Source organism: Acomys russatus, chromosome 29 (genome assembly GCF_903995435.1).
Source record: "Acomys russatus chromosome 29, mAcoRus1.1, whole genome shotgun sequence".
NCBI lineage: Eukaryota > Metazoa > Chordata > Mammalia > Rodentia > Muridae > Acomys > Acomys russatus.
Genome location: NC_067165.1, coordinates 16,847,537 through 16,859,572, shown reverse-complemented (window position 1 = coordinate 16,859,572; position 12,036 = coordinate 16,847,537). Strand labels below are relative to the sequence as shown.

The following is a 12,036-nucleotide window of genomic DNA, read 5'->3' as shown; positions in this document are numbered from 1 at the left end:
TAGTAGAGGATATATAGACAAAGAATGGACAGCAAACACAAGTTTAAATATATTTAATACAGCCATTTTCCTTTTCACAGGGAGCTGACTCTGTTTTGGAGTAAACTGCAAAGAAGAATTGACCCATCTTTGGAGACGTTTTTGGAACGCTGTCGGCAGTTTGGTGTTATAGCCAAAACACAGCAGCATTTATTTTGCTTGATCAGAGTCATACAGACCGAAGTGAGTAGCTTATGCTTTCCACGCTAATCATGGCACCTTCTCAAAGATTTCTTGTTGGATAAAGAATCTAAAATTAGGGAGTTGGTCCTGCCTCACTGATTGGCAGACTGGCCTCTCACAGGTTTGGTTTGGTCTGCTTTTTTGAGACAAGGTCTCATGTAGTAGAGGAATTGGTTCCTGTTTCCACTTCCACCATGTGGGTACTGAGGAGTCAATGTCAGGTTATCAGCTTTGGACAGCTTGTTTGCTTGTTTGTTTATTTCTCTGCTCACTTTGGTTCTCCTGAAGCTCGGTCTATAGACCAGGCTGGCCTCAAACTCACAGAGATCTACCTGCCTTTGCCTCCTGAGTGCTAAGATTAAAAGGTGTGCCACCACTGCCCTGCAAAAAGTAGGAGTCTTTTGGTGGTGGTGGTAGCGTTTATTTTTTGTTTTTTGTTTTGGTTTGGTGTTTGGGTGTTTGCTTGTTTTTGGACAGGCCGAGGAAGTTGCCACCCACCTGTAGCACCAGAACTCTCAGATGTGGGTGTGGGGCCTAGTACCTCACATGATGTCCACCTGAGGGACAAACAAAATATGAAGTGGTAGGTAGAGGGGGCGTTAAGAGCGGGCACTCTTTAGAATTGAGATTGCTTAACTCAAGTCCAGTGAGGGGAGCCTTGCACAGAATTTTTTTTTTTCATATAGAAATGTAATATAGGTAGACAGGCCAGATTGATTTAGAGACTGCACATTTAGAAAGCACGTATCATACCCCAAATCCTGGACTCTATGACCCAATTCTTCCCATTTTGACTACGATATGTCCATTGCAGAGAGCAGAACAAAGGAGGTAGAAAGACAGACTACACCACGACACATTTTTCCTAATCAAGGTATCAGCACACGCACATGCTAGGATATATTTCATTGGTAAGGGTGACTTTGTAACAATTTAAAAATCAAGTGACTCAGCCAGGCATAGTGGTGCACACCTTTAACCCCAGCACGTAGGAGGCGGAGGCAGGTGGATCTCTGAGTTCAAGACCATCCTGGTCTACAAAGGGACAGCCAAGGCTACACAGAGAAACCCTGTCTTGAAAGAAAAAATTTAAAAATCAAGTGGCACATACTTGTCTTTTATTCCAGTACTTGTGAGGCGAAGTAGAAGAAATCACAAGTTCTAAGTTCAAAGTGAGCTACTATAGCAAGTTCTGCTCAACTAACCCAGGACTGGGGTTATAGCTTAGAGGCGGTCTGGCCTAGGATTTGCAAGACTCTAATCACAGTGCTTGTACTGAGATATGGTCCAAGGCTGTCGTGACTTCACATGACTAGTAACCATGACACACATGCTCATTTCTCCTAGCCCCAAACAAAAACAGGAAAAACGACAAATTGTAACCTATAAGGTATGAGATAGTTAGGATCCTAGGCTCTGGAGATAGAGTGCTTGAAAATTAAGCCCTTCTCTGCTCACTAGAGCCAGTGATACTACAAAACTCAGTCTCCTGAGCCTTGGTTTGTTTTATCCGAAATGAGGATTATATGTACAGGAAATTTTATCTAGAATAAATAACTAGGCTATGTTAGAGTTCTGCAGATTCATAGCAATTATTTCTTTATATTCCTAGTGTATTTTTAAGATTTAAAATTGTGTGTGAGTGTTTTGCCTATCTGGCTGTCTATGTATCACCTTCTTGCTTGGTACCCATGGAAACCAGAAGAGGTTGTCAGATCCCCTAGAACTGGAGTTAGAGGTGGTTTGAGCCACCATGTGGGTTCTGGGAACGAAATCCAGGTCCCCTGGAAGAGCAGCCAGTGCTCTCAACTACTGAATCATTTCTCCAACCCCATGTTTCCAGCATTAGAATGATGCCAGCACAGAATAAGAGTTTTCCAAACTCTAGAATGCTCATCATGTTCTGTGGCAGTCAGCTTATATTCTCTTTATTCATTTTTATAATGACCATGAAGAAGATAGAACACTTGCCAGTACTGTTACCATTTTGTCAATAAAGAAGCTGTGGCTCGTGCCTTTAATCCCATTATTTGGGAGACAGAGGTAGGAGAATCTTTCAGTTCAAGGCCAGCCTGGTCTACAGAGTGAGTTCTAGGACAGCCAGGAGTACAGAGAGACTCTGTCGAAAAGAAGAGGAGGAGAAAATGAGGCTTGGGAGAGTTAAGAGCTCGTATCAAAATCTGACTCTAATCTTTGCTGTTGGTCACTGCATAGTAAAGCCCTGCCACATAATCCTCCTCTTTGCTCACACTGTGTCACGTTCCATTTCAGCCCCTCTGTTTTGTGACCATACTTTTTTGTGAGTTTTTAACTGCTTTCCGAGGTTGTTATTTTAGAGAGATTATCTGATTTCTCTTCCTCTGGAAAACTGAGGTTTGGTTACACCTTTGTCTAGAATGTACAAAACAGTTCTTTCTGGAGAGATTGAAGAAGGATCAGTTAATTGTGTTTGAAGCTTTGAAAAACCAAGTGCTTTTCATACAAAGAGTTCCTTCAGCTCAACTGTATAGTTGCTTCTGTACGTGTGTCTCCTCCTCCATCTACTTAACACCTTCTGTGTCTGTGTGACTGTGTGTACCTTCCTGCCTCAGCCTTTTCAGTGTTGGGGTTACAGGTGTCTATTAAACACCTAGATTGAAATTCTAATTTTACCCAGCATGCCACCATTCTTTTTCTCCTTTCAGTGAGCTCATATATCGCATGATCCTTTGAACTCATGTGCGCTTATTATGTATTTGACTCAGGGGTAGAACTACATCAATATATAATACCTCAGCAGTGCCTAGTGGCACACCACACACCAAGACTGTCCCCAAACAACAACTGGAACAGTTTATGATGCTGTGTGGGACGATGCAAAATCTGTAAATACACTTACAGCATCTAATTCGGTCTTTTGCACATTGAGGCAAGAAGGATCTAAATGTGACTCTGGGTGTTGTGATACAGTATATGCCTGTGATCTCAACATTTGGGAGGTGGGGTAGTTCAAGGCCTATGTGAGATCATATCTATTTGCCTGAAGGGGGGGAAAAGATTTAAGATGAAGTTTAAGAACCCAACAGGATTATTTAGTTGGTTGTATTATGTTTTTGTTTGTTAAGTGGTTAAAAATCGTTTTAGAGTGGACTCTTTTGATTAGTGGCATTTTTACATGCTCCATTACTTATAAAATAAATAGTTCTTTTCTCTTGAAATTTTAGTACAAACTGGACAGGTGTATGTATATGTATATATATATATATATTTTTTTTTTTCCGTCTTCCATGTACATCTTTGATGAAGAATCCAGGCCTCTGTGCCTGCTTATACAATAAACAGAAAAACATGCTAGAGAGTATTATATAGTTATAATAGTGTAACTCACATTGTCTCTATAGATTGGACCCCTTGGTGGCCAGTGCCTTTATATACTGCGATAGCTCACTGGCCGTTTATTTTTGAAATGTGATTTTACTACTATAGTTCAAGCCAACTTCCAACTCTCTAGCCCTAACTGGTCACACTGGTAATCATCTTGTCTCAATCTCCTGTAGACATGTGGTAAGAACTCTAAAAAGTTTTGAGAAATAATCGTGTGTGACCAGCATGGTGGCACATGCCTGTAATCCCAGCACTTGGGAGGCAGAGGCTGGCGGATCTCTGAGTTCGAGGCCAGCCTGGTCTACAAAGCTAGTCTAGGACATCCAAGGCTAACCGAGAAACCTTTTCTCAAAAAACCAAACTAAAAAAAAAAAGTGTGTGTGTGCCTTTTCTTGAGACAGGGTTTCTCTCTGTAACCCTGGCTGTCCTGGAACTCTCTCTGGAGGCAAGGACAGTCTCGAGCTCAGGCTGCTTCTGCCTCCAAGTGCTGGGATGAAAAGTGTTCACCACAACCACCCACCATGAGAAGTAAAATATCTTAGCAACAGAAGTTAATGTGACCCTTTGTGTATGAAAAGACTCACTTTTCCTTCCTTTGCTTGTAGGCACAGGATGCCGGCATTGGGGTATCAATTTTACTATGTGTCAGAGCTCTTCAACTCAGATCCAGTGAAGATGAAGAAATGAAAGCTTCAGTCTGTAAAACAATTTCCTGTCTTTTACCAGAAGATTTGGAAGTTAGACGAGCCTGTCAGCTTACAGAATTCCTAATTGAACCCAGTTTGGATGGATTCAATATGCTGGAAGAACTATATTTGCAGCCAGATCAAAAATTTGATGAAGAAAATGCGCCGGTTCCAAATTCTCTGCGATGTGAGCTCTTACTAGCTTTAAAAGCCCACTGGCCCTTTGATCCTGAATTTTGGGACTGGAAAACTTTGAAACGACACTGCCACCAGCTCCTAGGACAAGAAGCCTCAGATTCCGATGATGACCTAAGTGGCTGTGACATGTCAATTAATGACACAGATGTCTTAGAGTCGTTTCTCAGTGACTGTGATGATGGTAAAGACGATAAACAATACACAAGAAACCCGGCAGATCAAAATAAGGAGAAAAGAGACAAAAAGCCTATCGGCTCCTCTGAAAGATATCAGAGGTGGCTTCAGTATAAGTTTTTCTGTTTATTATGTAAGCGGGAATGCATAGAGGCCAGGATTCTTCATCATTCTAAGATGCACATGGAAGATGGAATATATACCTGTCCAGTTTGTATTAAAAAATTCAAGAGAAAAGAACTATTTGTTCCTCATGTAATGGAACATGTTAAAATGCCACCAAGCAGAAGAGAACGTTCCAGAAAGAAATTACTGTTGAAAGGCCCTCAACGGGGCATTTATCCCAAGAGTCCTACTGGAAGTCTGGAGCAAAATCAGTCATTGAGTGAACAAGCCAAAGGAGAGTGTCATGAGTATGTCACGTTTAGCAAGCTAGAAGACCGCCGCCTGCAAGACAGAGACTTGTACCCTTGTCCCGGCACAGACTGTTCCCGAGTGTTCAAACAGTTTAAATACTTAAGTGTGCATCTTAAAGCTGAACACCAAAATAATGATGAAAATGCCAAGCACTACTTGGATATGAAAAATAGAAGAGAGAAGTGTACTTACTGCCGGAGGCATTTCATGTCTGCTTTTCACCTGCGAGAGCACGAGCAGGTGCATTGTGGTCCTCAACCCTATATGTGTGTGTCTATAGATTGCTATGCAAGGTTTGGCTCAGTGAATGAACTCCTTAACCACAAGCAGAAGCACGATGACCTCCGCTACAAATGTGAGTTGAATGGCTGCAATATTGTGTTCAGTGACTTGGGCCAGCTTTACCACCATGAAGCACAACACTTCAGGGACGCATCCTACACATGCAATGTCCTTGGCTGTAAAAAGTTCTATTATTCTAAAATTGAATACCAGAACCACCTCTCCATGCATAATGGTGAAGGCCCAGATGGAGAATTAAAGAAATCAGTGAAACTTGAGGAACCCCCAGCAGGTGGAAAGCAAGATTGCATGGACCAGCCCAGTCTGCCTGACCAGACTGATCAGTCCCATTCTCCTGAAGATCTTCTTTTCCGTGCCCAGTCAGCTAGCGCTGACATAGACACTGCAGAAAACCTAAAGGACAACAGTGACAGCAGTTCTAGTGATCAGTTAAGTCACAGCTCTTCCACTTCAATAAATGAGGAATTAATTGACACACTAGATCACTCTGAAACCATGCAGGACCTGTTACTTTCTCATGAGAAAGTCTTTGTGCCCTCCAGTTTAAAAGAGAAGTGCTCCAATGTGGCTGTTTGTTTTGATGGAACTAAATTCACCTGTGGTTTTGATGGCTGTGGATCCACCTACAAAAACGCAAGAGGGATGCAGAAGCATCTGCGGAAGGTGCATCCATACCACTGCAAGCCAAGAAAGGTAAAGACAAAAGACCTCTTTACCTGCTTGGGTGACAAGCATAATGAAGCTGACAAGTTTGATACAGAACCTAAACCCAGCTCCGATACGAACAGTGACTCCCCAGATGAAGGTCCAGACCACAGTATCCATGCTAAATGCAAACGAGAGCATCGAGGCTATTCCTCTGAACCTTCCATTTGTGCCTCTAAAAGGCCATGTACAGAGGATACAATGCTGGAACTTCTGTTACGGTTGAAACATTTAAGCTTGAAGAACTCTTTCTCAGGGTGCCCATCTAGTGGTGCTAAGTCTCTTCAGTCAGTCCCATCTTCCATTTCAGACCTTAACCTTGAGAATCAGGATGAAAATATGCCAAGTCAGTACCTTGCACAGTTGGCTGCAAAGCCTTTCTTCTGTGAGCTTCAAGGATGCAAGTATGAGTTTGTGACCCGAGAGGCTTTACTAATGCATTATCTTAAAAAGCATAACTACTCAAAAGAAAAGGTCCTTCAGCTATCCATGTTTCAGCACCGCTATTCCCCATTCCGGTGTCACATCTGCCAAAGGTCATTTACAAGAAAAACACACCTTAGGATTCATTATAAAAACAAACATCAAATTGGCAGTGACAGGGCAACTCACAGACTGTTAGACAGTGAAAAATGTGACCATGAAGGGCCATGCTCTGTAGACCGACTGGAAGGTGACTGCTCTGCAGAACTGGGTCCCAACAGTAACTCAGAGGTGGCTCAGTGTCACTCTAAAAAAGATGAATGCAGCTCAGAAACAGACTTGGAGTCCTCTTGTGAGGAAACAGAAAGTAAGGTATCTGGTGTTTCATCACCGATAGGTAGCCATAGAGAAGAGGGAGAGGGGAGAGAGGGGAGAGGAAGCAGGCGGACTGTTGCTAAGGGAAATCTGTGCTATATTTTGAATAAGTACCACAAACCATTCCATTGTATCCACAAAACGTGCAACTCTTCATTTACCAACCTAAAAGGCCTGATCCGCCATTACAGAACTGTGCACCAGTACAACAAAGAGCAGTTATGCTTAGAGAAAGACAAAGCAAGAACCAAACGGGAACTTGTAAAGTGTAAAAAGCTATTTGCTTGCAAATACAAGGACTGTAACAAGCGCTTCCTGTGCTCCAAGGCCTTGGCTAAGCACTGCAGTGACTCTCACAACCTAGACCACACTGAAGAGTCTAAAGTGCTTTCTGAGACTGAGTCTGCAGCGAGGTTTTCTTGTAACCAGCCTCAGTGCCCTGCTGTTTTTTATTCATTCAGTAAGTTGAAACACCACCTGTTGGAGCAGCATAACATTGAAGGAGAGATCCATTCGGATTATGAAATCCATTGTACTCTTAATGGCTGCGGCCAGATTTTCAGCCATCGAAGTAATTACTTCCAGCATGTCTATTACCGGCATAAGGACTATTATGACAACCTGTTCAGCAGCCAGAAAGTAGCGAACGAGCGGCTCCTAAGGAGTGAAAAAGTGTGTCAGACAACTCAGGCTCAGGGGCTGGCACAGACACAGGGACAGGAACAGGGCCAGACGCACGGACAGGTGCAGCAGACTGCCAAAAAGCCATTCAATGCTAAAGCTAAAAAATGTGGCTTACTCAAAGATAAGAAAGCTCCAATTAGCTTTAAAACAAGAGCAGAAGCAATCCATATGTGTGTTGAGCACTCTGAGCACACGCAGTACCCATGCATGGTGCAGGGATGCTTGTCTGTGGTGAAGCTGGAGAGTAGCATCGTGAGGCACTACAAACGCACCCATCAGATGAATAGTGCCTATTTAGAGCAGCAGTTGGAGAACCTTGTGGTTTGTGTTAAGTATGGTACCAAAGTTAAGGAGGAGCCCGCTTCTGAAGCGGAGCCCTGTGTAAAAACAGAGGAAGATACTGGCTGTGACTCAGTGCACACGGAGCACCACTCCCTAGGAGGCAGTGGTGAGCTGCTCCAAAACACTGACGGCACTTACCCACCTGAGCAGGACGGTGGTCAGAAAGGCTGCCCAGAAAGAAACTCGGGTTTTGGCCCAGACAGTCTGCTCTACAGGGGAACGTTGAAATGCAGCCATACTTCAGAACCCACTTCTTTGGAACAGTGTAATATAGTTCAGTCTCCTCCCTGTAAAGTAGAAAGCCCCACACCTAATCCCAGTGGGACAGAAAGTGGTACATGCTTCACAGACTTCCAGCTGCCGTTATCAAGGATCAAAGAAGAACCCGGGCAGCATAGTTCAGGGCAGGAAAACACTGTAAAGAGTGCAACCCAGGTCCCAAAGGAGAACATGAGGAAGCATTCTCAGTCCAGGTCATTTGATCTGAAGACTTACAAACCTATGGGATTTGAGTCTTCCTTTCTGAAATTTATTCAGGAAAGTGAACAGAAGAAGGATGATGATTTGGATGACTGGGAGCCTTCAGAGCACTTAACATTGAGTAACTCCTCTCAGCCCAGTAGTGACTTGGCAGGGAATGTCATGGCAGATACCGCAGTGAATGACAGTGACCCTCCAGTTGACATACCTCATTCTTCCAGCGACCCTGCAGCTGCAGAGAACCTGACTGCAATCCCACCATTAGTAGTAGCTGAAGCAACAGCTGTTCCTTCCTTGGAAAACCTGCGGGTCGTCCTGGACAGAGCATTAACAGACTGTGGGGAGCTTGCCTTAAAACAGCTTCATTATCTTCGGCCTGTAGTTGTCCTTGAACGGTCTAAGTTCTCCACACCAATTTTAGACTTGTTTCCAACTAAGAAGACAGACGAGCTTTGTGTAGGAAGTTCCTAAGTCGATGTTGTTTTTGAAGCAACTAGCTCCAGCGCTGCAGTGTGGGGACACTTGCCAGCGTGAACAAAGGCTGGGAACCAGCCACACTTGCTTAGGGTAGAATAGGCTGTGTATTTACATGAATGTACAATATCTCTGTCAGCAGTATTGGCGGCGTCCAGTAGCTCTCCAGTTGGTTTATTGATTGGGGTTTTTGTTTGTTTGTTTGTTTATTAAAAAATGGAACTGTACTCTTGTTTGGTGCTAATTAATACATCAAAATATACTGGGGCTTCCTTTTTCCAATTAAGTGTGCATGATTGTATATGGAACATATATTAAAGTCCCAGGGTGGGAGGGCTAGGGAAAGGGTAGGAAGTTCTTACTTGACTTGAATGTGCACCCAAGGGTGCTTTGTGTAATATATTGTACACTACAGCATCTTATATTTTTTGAGTTGAGTTTCAATAAATTACAATTTTTCACCCACTTCTTGTTTACTCATAATGAGTTTTCATGTCACGTGCAAACTGCAGTTGCACTTGTATTTTCTGGAGTGTGTCTCATATTTTACTCCAGTGATTTTCTGCTAATTAAACCGTTCACACACACATACACACACACACACACACACACACACACACACCCAGTTGTTTTTTTGTTTTGTTTTATTGTTGTTTTGTTTTTTTGATGACCCTTGTCTTAAATTTTTTGTGGAAAGAATTCTGAGATTTGAGTTATTTCCCTTAGGATTCAAGAAGTTGGCTGAAAAGACAGGAGACGAGGATGGGGCTGGAGAGATGGCTCAGAGGTTAAAAATACTGACTACTCTTACAGAGGTCCTGAGTTCAATTCCCAGTAATCACATGACGGCTCACAACCATCTGTGATCTGATGCCCTCTTCTGGCGTTCAGGCGTACATGCAGACAGCACTATATACATACTAAATAACAGCTTCAGAGGCAAGTTCTCAGGGAGCTACCGACAGTGTCGCAGGCCGGCAGCAAGGGGCATGGCATTCCTACAGAGACCAGGAGTTGGTACTTAGATAGCTGAGAGCTGCAGAAGCATAGTGAGGAAGCATATTCAAATGTATGGTTAGATGTGTTAGGGATTTTGATCTGAATATCTGAGAATGAATAGGAGATAATTAGACAATAGGGAGCTCAACAGTTAAAAGTACTTGTTGATCTTACAGAGAGCCTGAATTCAGTTCTCAGGAACTGACACCCTTTTCTGGCTTTTGCAGTCACCAGACGTAAACGAGGTGCATATACGTAGGTGCTTGCAAAACATGAAAATAAATCTTTAAATAGTTAAGAGAAACTTGGTGATCGTATATGCTGGCAATTGCAGTATAGAGAAGAGTAAATGAAGCCAAGATACAGAAAGGGACCAGAAAGATGGGTCTGTGCGTAAAGGGGCTTGCTGCCGGTCTTGACAAACTGCATTTGGTCCCTGTGACCTGGTAGGACGACAGAACTGACTCCTGCATGTTTGTCCTGGTCAGTACATTCACCATGGCATGTGCACATAAGAAATTTTTAATCCTTATTAAGGACTGTTGAGACTTGGAGCAAGAAAAACATGACCACTAAGGTGGAAATACAAAAGGGAGTGGACATTTGGGAAGAAGGCAAGTTCAAGGTGAGTCAGGTTTTGTGTGACTGGGACATCTAGGATAGAGTTTTGTTTTTGTGGAGTTTCTTGCTTTAGTGTCTATTCTGCAGCTTCAAACTAGATGTTTCTGCCTCAAGCTTCTGAGTGCTAGAATTACAGTCACACCAGCTCCAAGTCAACTCACTGCAAGTTGAATAAGCTTGAGCTGTATGTGATGCCCTACTGAGTGCCGGCTACAGGCTTGTCCCATATCCGGCTAATGCAGTACTGCTTTCTGCATGCTTTTGTGTAGCCTAAGCTGGCCTCAAAACAAATCCTCCTGGTTTCAGGTACATCCCAGGCTCAGCATTATAGTCTCAGTGTCCCTGTGTCCTTAAGACATTTTTAGCCACTTAATGACACCTCCATCTCCTTTTCTTTCCTCGGGTAACTTCTCAACCCACTTCTGTTCTGTAACTGTTTAGAGCCCTCTGATACCTCCCTCAACAGAATAAAGCACTCCCCACAAGCCCAAGTCCTTTCTTGGTGCAGATGCCTATAGATGACATTCTCAAGTGAGGATATTGATTAGGGTTTTTCGTTTTGACACAGGCTCTGTGTAGGCCAGGATGCCTCAACCTCAAACTTGAATCCTACCTCAGTCTTCCCAAAACTATAGAGGTATACATTATGCCCAGCTTCTTGTTAAATTCTTTACGAATAAAATCACTCTGGTCCTTAGGGTGAAGCAAAAAGTGTCAGTGGAACAATTTGCAGGCTGAGACCCTGCTGGCCCTTGAAGTCCAATGAGGAGGCTGGTGATACGAGTAGAAAAACCTCGGTGATTCTGAACCCCAGCACACCTGTAATCCTAGCTAGCGCTCAAGAAATTTCCACGAGTTTGAGGCCATTCTGGTGTACATTGAAATTTTTAGGGCTTGGGGCTGGAGAAATGGCTCAGAGATTAAGAGCACTGACTTCTCTTCCAGGGGTCCTGAGTTCAATTCCCAGAAGCCACATGGTGGCTCACAACCATCTATATGATCTGATGCCCTCTTCTGGCATGTAAGTGTACAAGCAGACAGAGCACTGTATATACATAATAATCTTTTTTTTTTTTTTTTAATATGGCTCAAGGCAGAGAGATGGCTCAACAGTTAAGAGCACTGGCTGCTCTCCAAGAAAACCTGGGCTTAGTTCCCAGCACGCACATGACAGCTCACACCTGTCTGTAACTGTCAGTCACAGGGAATCTAACACATTCACACATACATGCAGAGAAAACACAAATGTACATTAAAAATGAACAAAGCTTTTAAAAATGAAGGAAAATTCCAGGGCTTTGTAGCAAGTCCTGCCTTGAAAAAAAAAAAAAATAGAGAAAGTTGCTGGTTTAATACTCCAGAGTGGAACCGAACCCTAGGTTTCGAAGTTCATTTGACAGTTCAAGTACAAGGCAGAGGGCTTGACCCAGCTAAGGTTACAAGTTGCAGTTGTCAGTGTTTCAGTTCATGTTTTTGAGCCTTCTATTTGTATATATTAATTGTACAAAATAATGGTGCTCATTTTATTTTTTTGTTTTGAAAGAAGACCTTGCAATGAAGTCCAGGTTGG

General features: G+C 43.1%; 1 protein-coding gene across 1 annotated transcript in view; it reads left to right on the top strand.

Annotated features, from left to right (window-relative positions):
- The window catches only part of Rlf (RLF zinc finger), a 63,316-nt gene extending 53,903 nt beyond the window's left edge, over nucleotides 1-9,413 (top strand). Inside the window, exons 7-8 of the mRNA XM_051172018.1 lie at nucleotides 81-222; nucleotides 4,191-9,413. Coding sequence (XP_051027975.1) covers nucleotides 81-222; nucleotides 4,191-8,843 — 4,795 coding nt within the window. The 3' untranslated portion in view covers nucleotides 8,844-9,413. The remainder of the gene's footprint in view (nucleotides 1-80; nucleotides 223-4,190) is intronic.
- The last annotated feature ends 2,623 nt before the right edge of the window (nucleotides 9,414-12,036 follow it).